At 36.0% G+C, this 16,972-nt stretch overlaps 1 protein-coding gene across 3 annotated transcripts in view; it reads right to left on the bottom strand.

Annotated features, from left to right (window-relative positions):
* The window catches only part of LOC136030237 (dnaJ homolog subfamily C member 16-like), a 95,493-nt gene extending 92,338 nt beyond the window's left edge, over positions 1 to 3,155 (bottom strand). For all 3 annotated transcript variants that reach the window (XM_065709062.1, XM_065709063.1, XM_065709061.1), the window contains exon 1: positions 2,951 to 3,155. In XM_065709062.1, the coding sequence (XP_065565134.1) occupies positions 2,951 to 3,099 (149 nt within the window). In that variant the 5' untranslated portion in view covers positions 3,100 to 3,155. The remainder of the gene's footprint in view (positions 1 to 2,950) is intronic.
* Between the last annotated feature and the right edge of the window lie 13,817 nt (positions 3,156 to 16,972).

Below are 16,972 nucleotides of genomic sequence, written 5' to 3' on the forward strand. Positions count from 1 at the left end.
TAAGGTCTCATTCAAGTACTTAACTATCTTAACTACTAAAGTAGGAAAACTGCCTTCCTTTCTCTTGGTGTTGTTCGATTGATGATTTCTTTTTTCATTATAAGCAAACTATAGGAATTCCTATAGGGGGTAATGCCAGTCCATTTATATAGGACTTATTGTTAAGCCAACTAGAGAATGAGCATATGATAAACAAAAATAACTGAAGCAACATAAAATATTACCTTTCAAATAATAAAAGATATTTGGATGGTCTTTTGGTGATAAATAGCACTATTCCAATTGTTCAAAAATTCAAAGATTCTATTGATTCCAATATTCCCAAGCAATCATCTTATATGATGGCTCCTCAGAGGAATAAACACTTGCCAATGTGGGTTTCAGTGCAGGTACATATGCTTTTGGTTGGGGGGGGGGGCAAAACCTTCAAAACAGCAGATATAAAGTAGCCCTTTTTTATTTAGTAACTAAATAAATGCAAAAAGCAAATATATCAGAAAATACAGATTAACTTTAATCTGTAGTATTGTAGCAGATGGGAGGAAGAAGACTGAAGCCTCAAAAAGTATGTTTTAGGCTCAGGTTATGTTCATAGTGGTTTAGAACCAGTGATTAATCTATTATATCCCACTGAAAGGGAAATTTTAGGGTTAACAGTGCTAACAGGGTAAAATGTTAGTTCTTCCATTGCAAAAATGTCAATTTTAATGAAAATGATAGTTTCCAAAATTGATCCATTAAAAGCTGTACTTTATCCTGAAAAGGGGGGATAAATGCCCTAATATCAAGGATAATTCTATTTTGTTGTGGAAAGCACTCTCTTTACAGAAAAAAAAACAGTATGATTGCTAATTACTTAAGAGGGTAAAATGTTAGACAGAAAATGGGTTAGGCTAATAATTGGGCAGTGACTTGACCTGATAATTGCATGCTGTAAAATCCTAAAAAAGGCTTCAAACATGTATCTAGATTCTTAATAAATGTCCTACTTTTGTCAGAAATCCTAAGAAACCATGGGGAAATAAAACATTTCACAAAATTTCAGGGGGCCTGGGCCCAAAGCCCCCCCCCCCCTGAGTATGTGCCAGTTTTAGTGCATCAAATTCTTCACCCTGACAAGTGATGCACCTACCATAAGAAATTTATGGTGTTGCCTTCTGTAGTGTCACTTGAGAAATATATACAAAATTAAAAATATCAAAAAATATACACTTTCAAACATGAGGGCCAGAATGGACCTAATTGTCCTTTATCCAGCCCTGGATTCTACAATAGAGCAAACATGAACAAAATCATAAAGATGACTTTTTATACCTTATTCTGTTATATATCAAACATGAATAAATTGATACAGATGGCTTTTTGGTTGTCTTAATATATTGTAAAACTTAATGTAGGAAATTTAAACACATATTTTAAACAAAAGTATATATTGGTTTTCTAATACATGTATATGTTTTTGGTTCCCTGCTTCCCCTACCCTCAGAAATGGGGAAGGGGGGGGGGTCTCTAAGCCTTTCCCTTGAGACAGACTCCATTTATTTTCAATTCTGATTATTTTTGGTTTTCCCTGCAAAATTGATGCCCTCTCCTACCATGCTCTTTAACAAAAGTGGCAATGTTATCATTATGGTATGGCAAGTCATCTGCAAGATGTTTTACAATTTTCTTTTTTCTTGCTATCTCAGAAAGGGTTTAGGTTAGGAAAATGAAACTTTCAGGGATGAATCTACAGACTAAAACATGTCCCAGGAAGATATTTTGAAGCAACTACCTCTACTTCATCTCCCTTTAGAGGGCCCTGACCTTTGATGACCTTTAAAAATATGTGTGTTATAAAAGTGAAACCTTGCAAAATAGATCTTCTGCTTAATTAAGTACAACAAAATTGTTTTCAGCTTCATAACTTTGCTCAATTCCATTTTGTAAGGTTTTAAAGATATGCTAACATATTTCCTAAATTTTGAAAAAAAAAAAAAAAAAAACATTGATACAGCTCAAAATTCTACTCAAATAACAGGAATTGCATTTTCAGAACTAAAGGCAGAGAAAAAGTAACCAAAGTTTAAGTAACCAAAAATTAAGGTTTTACTAAAAAAAAGGTTACTAAAAAAAGTAACCAAAAATTATTGTCAAAATGTCAATAGGTATAGACCTATCATGTAGGCAACTTTCAGGGCCCTCTAGAGGGAGAAGGAGTACAGGTAGTTGCTTCAAAATACCTTCTGGGGACATACTTTAGTCTGTAGATTCATCCCTGAAAGTTTCATTTTCCTAACCTGAACTCTTTCTGAGATAGCAAGGAGTCAATTAACTAGAATTTTACCATTAAAAATGTTGATTATGACAAAATAATACAACAGTGAGATAAAACAAAAACTATATACTTCTGCTTATGTTTTGTCTATTCCTATAGCTAGTTTTAAGTAAATAGATGGAAAACCAAAAAAATTTACCTATATGACTTTATTTTTGTTTTTTCCTTAAGAGAATGAGGTAGCCTATAAAATATTATTGGTAGCATATGACTTTATTTATGTTTGCTATATAACAGAATGAGGTGGAAAGTCATATTTATGTCTTTATGTAAGTTTGCTCCTTATGAAAATGAGGTATAAATAATCATCAGTATGACTTTATTTGTTTGCTCTATAATAGAATAAGGTATAGTCATCTGTGTGACTTTTCTTCTTATTCTGTATAATTAGAGAAATCATTATTGTCTAAGGTTCAATTTAATGCTGATTTGCTTACAGTAGCCTAATAACTGACAATATTCTATTGTTTGGATATAAAGAAAAAATTTCAATAGCATCAAAAGTAGGTGACCTTCAATTCTGCAAGAAGATTCCCCCAATAAAGGAAACGCTTAGCACTAAGTAACATGAAAGTAGTACTATTATATAGCACCTATGATTTTGATCAGCTTTTTTACTCAACAAGTCCTTACCATTCTTTAGCTAGCAGTTTATAGGCCTTTCTGATCTCTTGTAGTGTAGCTCCACGTTTAACCCCTAAAGTGCCATAAGGGTCAAAATGTGAAGAAACACTTTCAAAACAAAAACTAAGTAGCAAAATCAGCAGGAATTTCATCTTCATGTTCCAAATTTTTTAAAAGTGGCTGAATAATTTTTAAGAATTATATTGTACTTCTTCCCAAGGAGAATGTCGATTCTGTCTTTGTTTAAAGCTGAAATTTCGGAAGGGTAACTTACCTTCCGAGAAGTTATAATGTCGGTGGATTCCAGGATAAGAATTTGAGAGAAAGTTTCCAAAAACAGTTGAAAACTAGGACAGAACTGGAGAGTATAAAATTTGACATTACAGAATATGGATGGAATAATTTTAGAAAAATAATTTGGGGAGTTGCTGATGGCCTCTTAGAGAGAATTAAGAACACAGCTAGGCATCTTAGTGAAAAAGGTTTATGTTCAATGGAGGGGAGAAGGGAGCTTGAACGAGGATTATATAAGTGACAGATCACATAAAAACAAGAGAACTGTTAAGGAAGTGGAGAAAACATTAAAATATAAGCTAAGGAGGTGCTAAGTGGAGGCCATGGGTAAAATGTTTGAAGATCTTGGAGATGTGTTAAGGCGACATAATAGTAAAATATTGAACTGGCAAGTAAATAAATTGAAGGGTAATAATAATGGTAAAACAACGTACTAGCATGTTAATAAATTGAGAAGGGGCAGTCAAGCTGGGCTTGTCACAGATGAAGATAGGAACGGGACCAAAATTAATGCTTATGAAAGAGTTAAAGAGAGATGGGTAGAACATTTTGAGAATGTGCTAAGCCGAGATAGAGTTGCAGGAAAAGATATAGAGGAAATAAAAAAATTGTGCTACCTCAGATGTGAAGGAAGATTTGCTTTGTGAAGAAGATTTAGCAAAAGTTCTAATGAGATTAAAAAAATTATAAGGCTCCAGGTGGTGATTGTGTGGTAAATGAGTATTTTGTATATGGTGGCTCTAAAGTTAGAACTAACCTACTGAATATTTTGAATAAGATTTATGAAAAAGGAAAGTAGCTAGCGATTTTAGGAAAACCATAATTGAATCACTGTATAAGAAAGGTAATAAGAATGAGTGTGGTAATTATCGGAGCATTAGCCTACTCTCCGCAGGTAGCAAATTGCTTAGTAATATGAGACTTTTTAGATATAAAGATACTGTAGACAACGTTATAAGAAAAGAACTGTGTATTTTTAGAAAGGGTAGAAGATGTATCAACCAAGTCTTCCCTCTAATGTTAATAGTTGAGATGCCTGAGTTATAAAACATTGTTGGTCCTCAGTTTTATAGATTATGAATAAGTGTTCGATTCTGTTGATGCAAGAGCTTTAGCGAAAGTCTTATCCTTGTATGGTATACCAGAAAAATACATTAAAGTGACTGATGCTATGTACGATTAAAGTAGGAAATTAGGTTAGCAGCTGGTTTCGTATTAAATCAGGAATCAAGCAGGGCTGAGTTCTCTTCCCCTTATATATGGATCATTTGATGGACCTTGTCTTAAAGAGCACAGGAAATACAATAAGAGAGCATGGAATCAAGTAAGGAGGAAAACTTTCCCGGACTTAGAATATGCTGATGATTTAAGCATCATCGATAAAAGTGTGAGCAAAATCAATGAACACTTAGATAATTTGCGGATTTAGTATGCTAGGGTAGGTTTGAAAATTAATCTTTAAAAGACTAAGTCACTAAGGCTAAGAGTGAGTGAAGATGAAAAGGTGACGTTAGGTAATGAACGGATTGATCAGGTGGACAGCTTCACTTTCCTTGGTAGTGTTATTAGTAAGGACAGTGGGAGCAGTGATGATGTTAAAAGAAGAACAGCCATGGCTCAGGGTGTTTTTCACAGTTAAACAAGTTTGGAAAAATAGGAAGTCTGTAAACCAAGATTGGAATAAAGGAAGCTATAGTTATGACAGCGGTTAAATACAGTTCCGAAGCATGAGCACTCCCAAAAGCGGATGAAGATTTTCGAGTTGTTTTTTTTTCAAAGGAGTTGCTTAGGGGTTTGTTATGGGTACCCAGCTAGCTGCCCGAATTTAAAAAGTAGGCTGTGCGAAAAATATGCTTTAGTTCCACTTTTTAGGGCTATAGTAAGAGAAAGGCTGAGATGGCTAGGGCATTGTCTACGAACGAATGATGACATATTGCAAAAGATTGTCTTTTTTGGCCAAAAGTCTAAGGCTAAACGGAAAGCAGGTCATCCACGGTTAAGTTGAGGGGCTTCATAAAGGGAGATTTAAGGGAAATGGGAACTTCCTGAGAGGGTGCAAAGAGGGAGACTTTGAATAGATTGGGATTGAGGAGAGGTGTCTGTAGCAGTGTTGTCCTCAGGCTGCTTGGTGTCGTGGTGAATGGTTAATAGTACAAGAAGTTCTATCCTTGGCCATTTGTCATTTGTATTTCTCTCATAACTCTGTAGGAGATGAAGACGAGCAAGATGTCAATATGATCCCAAACAGTGCACGAATCTGACTTGGAGTTGACGTTTCGCATCAGTCATTGATGCAATTATCCCAGTGTTGGTCGTTCTCCAATAGATTCAGAGCTTGGCATGCGCTATAATAAGTGTCACGTATAGCTCCATTTACAGTTCTCAAATGCTCAAAGGATGTCGGGCCGGGTACATTAACCAAAAGCAGGCGGAGAAAGAAGTATTCATCTTGATTGAGGTGCACGAATCTGACTTGGAGTTGACGTTTCGCATCAGTCATTGATGCAATTATCCAAGTGTTGGTCGTTCTCCAATAGATTCAGAGCTTGGCATGCACTATAATAAGTGTCACGTATAGCTCCATATACAGTTCTCAAATGCTCAAAGGATGTCGGGCCGGGTACATTAACCAAAAGCAGGCGGAGAAAGAAGTATTCATCGTGATTGAGGTGAATGGTGTAGATTCCTCCTATCGTGGTTTTTTTGAAGATGTTAGGTTGGCCGTCGACTTACTCAACCCGTTTTCGACGTTCAAATGATTTTTTTTATTAGCATTCCACGTGTAATACGTAGACACTTCAGAATACAGCAGTTTTTTTTTTTAAAGAATCATTTTGGCATAACACGAAGAAAGCAGTTAATGTTGTATCCGGTGGATTCAGGGCTCTTTGTTGCACGTTGGATTCCGAAGCGGAAATCACATCGTCAATTTCATTACAAGCAATTTTATTAAATAGCCATAGTAGTATATGTGCTTGTGGCAATCCTCGCTTTTGCCATTCCACTGAGTACAACCATCATCGCTCTGGCCCAAACACTTTAAGTTTTACTATGAAATTCAGCAGTGATTTCAACTTTTGCCGGAAGACACGGGCCGTAATGTCATGCCTATGAACCGGTAATTGTCCAGGAAGTAAAAGTTGCTGTATCTCGTCCCAAGATGGATTACATGTAAATGTAATAAATAAATCTGGGAGACCATAGAGACGAATATACGCAATTGCACCTTGGGCATACTCATGCATATGACGCGGACTACCAGCATATGGTGAAAGTAAATGCGTTGCATACATATCAACGATGTATTGGTGAAACAATCAACGGCATTTTGAAATATAATTAACTTCATTCTGACGAATCATTATTCTCTAGCCATAACATTTCATTGTGCTGCATTTCTTATTCATTTCTTTGTTAGTGGCTGGATTTATCAATTTAATATTAATGTGATAGCCGTCAGCTCCATCCCCAAAAATGATAGGATATTGTAGGGCATCGTAGCATCAATGAGTTTCATTAATTCTTGACAACTGATTGTTTCGCCTATAAAGAATAATATCTCGATTTAAGAACTTATCACCGACCATGGCGGTTGCCACTTCGTTGATAGTTGGAGTATTGTATCTGTTGGAGTATACAGTTGGAGTATACAGTTGGAGTATACAGTAGGCGTTGTCAGCGGAAATAACAATTTTATGCGTATCAGTAGGTATCACATCGATTGCTGTTTTGGAGAGACGCACTAAATTATTGTTATTGTAGAAAAGATATTGCAACTGGGGAACGATAGTCCTTTCAACGCCGGGAGAAATTCTGCAACGTGCATTCGATTCAGTATTGCCATCACTGATGAAGTACAGTTGCAAATATTTGTGACACTCACCTGAGAATGGTAGAAGGGAGCCTCCTCTATGATAAATTTGCCTATTTACTTTGAAAGTAGGCATACAATTACCTTGATCTTCCTTTTGGGCACCGAACGACGTCATTTGGAAACATGAGTTATAGATCCTGATGTTTGATTAAAAACGATTCGATTCAGACGTATTTCCAGTAAGCAAAGTATTCAATGGCTCTGGCGGTGCACCCAGTTGATGAAGTTTAACTGTTCCTGAGGTGCAACACATTCCCATTGTTTCGCCATTAAGTTTCACTGCCTTACAATAGGGACAGATTTCACACATAGTCCCGATTTTAACATCTTGCCTCAAGCTATAATCATCGGAAGGGCAGTACTTGAATGCCAGGCGATTACATACGCGTTGCTTTTGTAATACATCGACAAGCATTCTTTTTTTACTAACTCTGTCAGCCACAAACCTGGTTTCAGGTTGCTCCGGTGGTTCCTCGACACGCCATCGTTGACGTAAAGCTACAAGCTTGGTTTCACGTTGCTCTGATGATTACTCGACAATCCTTCTTTTTTTACTATCTCTGTCAGCTGCAAGCCTGTTTTCACATTGCTCTGGTGTTTCCTCGATATATAAATGACCACCGGGACACTCAAAGAAAAATTACAAACCGGGACACCGGGACACAAATGACGACAGGGACGACGGGACACAGGGACACAACTGCAACGGGGGAGCCGGGGGCACAGGGGGATTTATAGATGACGACGGGGACACAGGGAATATTCGATTAGCAATCACCATCAACAAGGCTCAAGGGTATTCATTAGAAAAATGCGGTATAGATCTGAATACGGATTGTTTTTTTCCCATAGATAATTATATGTTGCATGTTCATTTTTATATGTATATATATATATATATATATATATATATATATATATATATATATATATATATATATATATATATATATATATATATATATATATATATATAAATATAAATATATATATATATATATATATATATATATATATATATATATATATATATATATATATATATATATATATATATATATATATATATATATATATATATATATATATATATATATATATATATATATATATATATATATATATGGTAGGGGCACTTCGCGCCACCACCCCCCAAGCCCCCCTGCGCGCGTAAGTCGTTACGCGCCATATTAGTTACGCGCCATTGTAGTTGTGTCCCTGTGTCCCACCTGTGAATATAGATATATATATATATATATATATATATATATATATATATATATATATATATATATATATATATATATATATATATATATATATATATATGTTTTTAACTACGTAAAACTTGCGAATATACAACATTCTTTGCTGTCCCATTGTCTGTACATATAAATAGATTGTCAGGTTTACCGAATCTTGAACATGCAACATATAATTGTCCATGGGAAAAACAATCCGTATTCAGATCTATACCTCATTATTCTAATGATTGCCCTTGAGCTTTGTTGATGGTGATTGCTAATCAAACATTCCCTGTGTCCCCATCGTCATTTATATATCCCCCCTATACCCCCGGCGTCCCCGTTGTAGTTGTGTCCCTGTGTCCCAGTCGTCATTTATAGTTGACAAACATGACGTCAGTCGACACACAAACATGACGTAAGTCGACACACACGTCCCAGTCGTCATTTGTGTCCCAGTGTCCCAGTCTGTAATTTCTGTTTGAGTGTCCCGGTCATCATTTATATTCCCTGTGTCCCGGTCTGTATATACATTCGTTTTTGAATTGGTATATGATGAAATAAATTTTTTTTTATTTCTTTCTTTTTAGTTTTTTTTTGGCTTTTACCTTTTTTTAGCTTTTTTAGTTTTTTTCTTTTTTCTTTTTAGTTTTTTTTGTAGTTTTTACCTTTTTTAGTTTTTTTAATTTTTTTTTAGTTTTCTATTTCTCCTTTATTTTTAAGTTTTTTTTCCTTTTTTTAGTTTTTTTTCTTTTTCAGTTTTTACTTTTCTTAGGTTTTTTTAAGTTTTTTTTATTAGTTTTTAGTTTTTTTTTCATGATTCTAATGATTGCCCTTGAGCTTTGTTGATGGTGATTGCTAATCGAACATTCCCTGTGTCCCTTTCGTCATTTATATATCCCCCTGTGCCCCCCGGCGTCCCCGTTGTTGTTGTTTCCCTGTGTCCCGGTCGTCATTTGTGTCCCGGTCGTCATTTTTGTCCCGGTCGTCATTTGTATTCCGGTGTCCCGGTCTGTAATTTCTCTTTGAGTGTCCTGGTCGTCATTTATATTCCCTGTGTCCCGGTCGTCATTTGTGTCCCGGTGCTTTGTTGATGGTGATTGCTAATCGAACATTCCTTGTGTCCCAGTCGCTTTCTCTTTGAGTGTCCCGGTCGTCATTTATATTCCCTATGTCCCGGTTTCCCGGTCGTCATTTGTGTCCCGATGTCCCGGTGTGTAATTTTGTCAATCAACAAACATGACATCAGTCGACACACAAACTTGACGTCACTCGACACACAGACAACTTATTTTTATATATATAGATGTCCCGGTGTCCCGGTGTGTAATTTCGTCAATCAACAAACATGACGTCAGTCGAAACACAAACATGACGTCACTCGACAAACACACACACACATACACACACAGACAACTTATATATATATATATATATATATATATATATATATATATATATATATATATATATATATATATATATATATATATATAAAATATATATATATGTGTGTGTGTCTGTGTGTATAGTAATTACAAAAGAAAAAATAATTACAAAATGTTTTGTTTTCAAAGAGCTCGTGGTAACGAACTGTAAGAAAGGAGCGACGCGGTTCAATAGTAATCGAAACTTAAAAAAAATGGAATTTTGATACCGGCAGATATATCGAATAATTTAGCTTATCATCCTGATTCCGAAAATATAAGTTTTATTAAGTGTAGTGTTAGACATCAAACTCTACGAGCCTGATAAAATTTGCTGATTTTCAAAAAAGAAGGGAAACATCCCCTAAAAGTTGAATGTTCTTAATGAAAACAACGCCATTAGAATCAGCGTATGAGAGAACCTTGTTTCAGAGCTTTCAGCCTGCTATCTGCGAAACTTCGAATTTTCTAAATTATTTTCTGAGAAAGATCACGGACAGGTTGATTTTTCTTTTTCATGTTTGTTGGTTTTTCCATGGGGTGACCGTATAGACTCGGTGGGCCTATAATATAGGGAGAGGACTCATTCGAACGAAAATTAATAGTTCTAGTTCTCTTTTTATGTGACCAAAAAGATTAGAGGGCAGTTTGGCCGCCTCCCCGCCCCTTCGTCCCAAAATCGTCCGGTCAAACATGAAGTCTCATTTGGTTCAAGTTGCCATGAATAATGAGCCAGGAGTTATGCTATGTTAAGCTTCTTATAGGAACTCAACCCAAGAACTTTTAACACCTAAAAAATTTAAGGTTGGTAAGAAACATAACATTTTTAGCCCCCCCCCCCAACACAAAAATGTCTTATTTCTCCCTCCCCTTCCTGTAACTTTCAACTGAATCCCCATTGCTGTTATCAAGATCTTGCAGGTATTCAGATTTTACAGCTGGAATATGTATAGACCGTAGCCTATTTAGATTTATCGCTATCGCTTACTCGATTAAAAAGTTAAGTTACATTCGACATAAAAAACAATGTTACATGAAAGCCACTTCGTTCTTTGCGTAGGCAGCGCTATTTTGCAGCCAGTGATTTGTGAGGGGGCTTTGAAAAGTCGGACCCAGGGTTTTTTGGTGTAGTGAGTCCAGTGATCGAGCTGATCTTGACGGGAGGGGGGATATACTACTTGAACATCAATATAAGAATCATTTTGTTTTATTTTGCACTAAACTATATCCTTAATAAGAGGGGGAGAAAACTTAGACATTTTACATATAAGATCATATCTTTCAAGGCCTCATATACTTCCTTCCACTCAGAACAATCGCCTTATCTTTTCTTAAAGACTTAAAATTGTATGTCGTAATCTCGCCTCTTATAGCATTTGGCCCTTTAGTAAGCATCTGCTTTGTTGTTTCAAAAGTTTCACATAATCTTGTAATTTCTTTACGGAGCTTTTGCACTAATTTAATCGTCATTGTTTTGGTTCAGATCGTGCTAATTGAAATTCAGCACCAAGCGAAAAAAAAACGTGAAACTTTTACAAAATAACTCAGTGTTTTCACTTTTATTAATGTAGTTATTTTCGGTATGTTTATTCATATATATAAAATGAGGGATTTTACTTCAATGTGAAGCTTTCTTTTTCTGTATTCAAAATTAATGATTAATGATGTAAAATTATTAAACAAAAATGATCCTCTGATATAAATGCGCGTTTTCATTCCACAGCTTACAAATCCTAAATAACATTTAACCTTGTTTCTCTTATGTTATATTTTAAGTACATTCAAGTAATGAACCTGAAAACTATGTAGTAAAATGCCCACCCTTTGAGTTTTCGGACATGGAAGTCTAGATGTAAGCTATGTTCAATATAACTTATTGCAATTCGTTGCAATAAGCTACAGACACAAAATGCAATTTTTCTTGAATGAAAACTTGTTGCTGTTGCATTTAGAAACTGTTTTAGAAACTTCATCTCGGCATGCTATTAAATAAAAAAACAAGTTTTTTCAAATAAAAATAAAGAGTAACATTAAAACTCGAAATCAACAGAAATTATGAAAACTAATCATACTCGAGTTTTTTTAGATAGTTTTAATTGTGTAGTAGAATTTAAGGATTTCATGGGTGGTTAAAAGACTTCAAACCCAGAAACATATTTATTTGGCCTTTCAACTTCTGAAACAAAATGGCTTTATCAAAATTTTGACCGAATGCCCTTTGGGAAAGTGGTGCGTGGGCTAATTGTCCATTGATCCCTTTGGACTCTTAAAAAAGAGCTAAAAGTTACTATTTCTGATCAAATAAGCCCCCTCAAAAGTTAATATGACCAACCCTTCCACAAAAAAACTTATGATCTAATAGTGGGCAACTTACATAGGTTTACAATCCTTTCTTTGGGGGCTATAGAGGATTTCTCACCCCCTAAGTTATAGCAATTTGAATTTAGGACTATTTTGAAAAAAATGGCTATTTCAACATTTTTATAAGATGCAATTGGGGGGAAAGAGCACAAGGGGTGGGGCTTGTTACTTTTTGATCATTTTCGATTCTTAAAAAGGACATTTTTTTAAAAAGGACATTGAACTTCCTCCAAAGTTTATACGATCACATCTTCCATAGAAGCTTTATATGTTAACGATGGACTGCTAGTATAATTTACAGCACTTTCCCCAAGGGCTGGGGGGAGGTTCAAACCCAAAACCATAGCTATTTAACATATGGACGATTTTGAACAAAATGGCTAACTCAAAATGTTAATCCAAAGCATGTAGAAAAAATAGGCGTGGGGGTTTGCCTACCGTATGATGACTCTTGACTTTTAAAAATGGAGCTCAAACTTTCAATTTAAATCGAATGAGGCTTTTCCGAAGTCTATACGATTACCCCTTCAGTAAAAACCTTATATACGAACAATGGACAGCTTGCACAACTTACAGCCCTTGTCTTGGGGGAAGTGGGAGGTTTTGTCAACCTCCGAGAAATAATTATTTTAATTAATTCACCTCATGACTATTTTGGACATAATAGCCATCTCAAAATTTTTATGGATGCCGCTGGAGAAAAGAAGGCGTTGAAAGGGGAGGCTTGATGCCCTCCAATCACGTTTGACTCTTAAGAAAGGCACTAGAAGTTATTATTTCCAATTGAATGAGCCCCCTCCGAAGTTTATAACACCTCTCCTTGCATATGAAGTGCCCCTGGGAAAAAATTGCAGCCTTATGGTCTTGGAATTGTTGGTCGGGAGACTAGTTGCCATCATATCACTTTTGAATCTTAAAAAGGACTTCAAAAGAACTTTCAATTTCTAATCATTTGAGTCCCCTCCGAGGTGTATACGAAAACCTTTTCCGTAAAAACTTGGGTACTCTGGGGGGTTGTGCCGACCTCGGTTTTTTTTTATCTGATCTTTGAACTATTTTTTAGCGAAATAGCTATCTGTAAAAAAAATAGATGCTCTCTAGGAAAAAGTGCGTGGAGGCTAGTTGCACTCTCATCACTTTTGACTCTGAAGAAGGGCACTACAACTCCCAATTTCCAATCAAATGAACTCCCTCCAAAGTTTATGCGGCCACTCCGCCCATATGAAGTGCTACTGTGAAAAAATTAATAAATAATAAACAAGTAATAAAACATTGAAGCCTTATGGCCTCGACTATAGGCAAAAGCTATAGCGTTGCCTCTAAAAAAAGGGAACTAGAACTTTCAATAGTAATTATTTGACCCCATTTTGAAGTCTATATGGCCACCTCTTCCAAAGAAACCTTATAAGCCCCCCTGGACATAAGTTACAACCGTTCCCCTGGGCTAGGGAGTACGTTGAACCCGAGTTGTTTGTCATCTGATTGTTGGACTATTTTAATCTTAATGGCTATTAAATAAAAAAACAAGTTTTTTCAACTGAAAGTAAGGAGCGACATTAAAACTTAAAACGAACAGAAATTACTTCGTATATGAAAGGGGCTGCTTCCTCATCAACGCCCCGCTCTTTACGCTAAAGTTTGACTCTTTCTCTCAACTCTTCTTTTTAAAACAGTATAAAACTTTAGCTTAAAGAGTAGGGCGTTGATGAGGAAGCAGCCCCTTTCATATACGAAGTATTTTCTGTTCGTTTTAAGTTTTAATGTCGCTCCTTACTTTCAGTTGAAAAAACTTGTTTTTTTTATTTAATTTCTGAACGTTTTTGAATCAATGCATGTTTTGAATTTGGCTCTCCGCAGAGAAATAATTAAAACGAAATTTGTATTTTTTTTTTTTTTTTTTTTTTTTTTTTTTTTTGGCTAAATGGCTTTCTCATAATTTTGATCGAATGATTTGGAAAAAAAAGAGCGAGGGAGGAAGCCTAGTTGCCCTCCAATTTTTTGGTTGATAAAAAAGGCAACTAGAACTTTTAATTTTTTACGAATCTTTTTATTAGTAAAAGATATACGTAACTTATAAACTAGCTTACGTAAAGAATTTTTTATTCTCATGTTTTTATTACACATATGAGAGGGTTCGCCCCCTCGTCAGTACCTCTCTCTTTACACTAAATCTTAAATTTTGGCCCAATTCATTAAGAATGACCCCTGAATCACAAAAGCCGTAGAATAAACAGTTGACATTACTAAAAATACTTTAGCGTAAAGAGCGAGGTATTAGGAGGAGGTGAGCCCCTCATATGGGTAAAAATTTCTGTTTGTTTTAAGTTTTAATGCTGCTCCTTACTTCCAGCTGAAAAAAACTTTTTCATATTTATTTTTTCATTTTTTTTTTAAATAATGCTAGTAAATCCTGCGCTCCCTTCATGGAAATTTTCTTCCTCCATGACAAATTCCTCGATGGAAAGTTCCCCCAGTATATCCCCCTCTTTTCAACCCTTCCCCCCAACCAAAAAATCCTCCTGAAAACACCTGTACACTTCCCAATAACCATTACTATATGTAAGCACTGGTCAAAGTTTGTAACTTGTAGCCCCTCCCACGGGGACTGATGAGGCGTAAGTCGTCCCCAAAGACATAGTTATAAGGTTTTTCGACTACGCTGAATAAAATGGCTATCTCAGAATTTTGATCCGTTGACTTTGGGAAAATAATTAGCGTGGGAGGGGGCCTAGGTGCCCTCCAATTTTTTTGGTCACTTAAAAATGGCACTAGAACTTTTCATTTCCGTTAGAATGAGCCCTCTGGCAACATTCTAGGACAACTGGGTCGATACGATCACCCCTGGGAAAAGGAAAAAAAAAAAACAAAAAAAAAAAAAAAAAAAACAAATAAACACGCATCCGTGATCTGCCTTCTGGCAAAAAATACAAAATTCCACATTTTTGTAGATAGGAGTTTGAAACTTCTACAGTATGGTTCTCTGACACGCAGAATCTGATGGTGTAATTTTCGTTAAGATTCTATGACTTTTAGGGGGTGTTTATTTTCTAAAAAACACAAATTTTCTCAGGCTCGTAACTTTTGGTGCGTCAGACTAAACTTGATGAAACTTATATATTTAAAATCAGAATTAAAATGCGATTCTTTTGATGTAGCTATTGGTATCAAAATTTCATTTTTTAGAGTTTTGGTTTCTATTGAGCCGGGTCGCTCCTTACTACAGTTCGTTACCACGAACTGTTTGAATATCACAATTTTGATCGGATGTATTTGGGAAAAGGGGGATAGATGCCCACCAATCACTTTTGAAGAGTGTTAAAAAGTTAACTAGAACTTTCAATTTCCAATCAAATGAATCATCGATGAAGTCTATACTACCACCCCTTACACAAAACCTTATATCACCCAGGGGCACAACTTACAACAATTGCCCCTGGATTCTTGAGGCTTGTTTTGACCTGGAGTTTTCGCTGTCACCCTTTCGTAAGTTACAAATACCTCATTTTTCTAAATTACCCCCCCCCCAAATCCACCAAAGAGAGCAGATCAGGTCAGGCTATGTCAGTCACGTATCTTAGACAGGTTTTTATTCTTCCTATCCAGTTTCATCCTGATCTCTCCGCTTTAAGTATTTTCCAAGATTTCCGATCCCCCCCCAACTGCCCTCCTCCAATGACGCTGGATCCGGTTGAGATTTAAAATAAGAGATCTGAGTTACAAGGTCCTTCTAAATATGAAGTTTCATGAAGATCCGATTACTCCTTCGGAAGTTAAAAATACGTCATTTTTTCTAATTTTTCAGAATTACCCCCCCCCCTCCAATAGAGCGGATATGTTCCAATTATTTAAATCATGTAAATCAAACTTCTGCTTATTTTTCCCACCAAGTTTCACACCGATCCCTCCAATCTAAGTGTTTTCCATGATTTTAGGTTCGCCCACGCGAAACTCCCCCCAATGTCACCAGATCCGGTCGAGATTTAAAATAAGAGCTTTGAGGCACGATATTCATCTGAATATTAAATTTCATTGAGATCCGATCACCCGTTTGTAAGTTAAAAATATCTCATTTTTTTCTAATTTTTCAGAATTAACCCCCCCCCCCCAAACTACCCCAAAGAGAGCGGATCCGTTCCAGTTATGTCAATCATGTATCTAGAACTTCTGCTTATTTTTCCCACCACTTTTCATCCCGATCCCTCCACTCTAAGTGTTTTCCAAGATTTTAGGTTTCCCCCTCCCAACTCCCCCCCAATGTCACCAGATCCGGTCGGGATTTAAAGTAACAGCTCTGAAACATAACATCCTTCCAAACATCAAATTCCATTAAGATCTGATAAGCCGTTCGTAAGTCAAAAATACTTACTTTTTTCTATTTTTTTCGAATTAACGGGCCCCCCACTCTCTCCCCAGATGGTCAAATCGGGAAAACGATTATTTCTAATTTAATTTTGTCTGGTCCCTTGCACGCCTGCCAAATTTCATCATCCTAGCTTACCTGGAAGTGCCTAAAGTAGCAAAACTGGGACCGACAGACCGACAGAATTTGCGATTGCTATATGTCACTTGGTTAATACCAAGTGCCATAAAAACTTTATTTGCTCCTGGGGAATAATTTGCAATACTTGACAACGAGTTCTGGGGAGCTGTGTTATCCCTTGAATTTTTGTTATATGATCTTTGGTCTGTTTTGAGCAAAATGTCTGTATAAAAATCCAATTGGATATTTTGAGGGCATTTGGGAAAAAGAGGGTTGGGAGGGGGGTCACCATTGGATCACTTTTGACTCTTAAATACGGAAATTGAAACCTTCAATTTCTAATCATTTAAG

This window comes from Artemia franciscana, chromosome 8 (genome assembly GCF_032884065.1).
Source record: "Artemia franciscana chromosome 8, ASM3288406v1, whole genome shotgun sequence".
NCBI lineage: Eukaryota > Metazoa > Arthropoda > Branchiopoda > Anostraca > Artemiidae > Artemia > Artemia franciscana.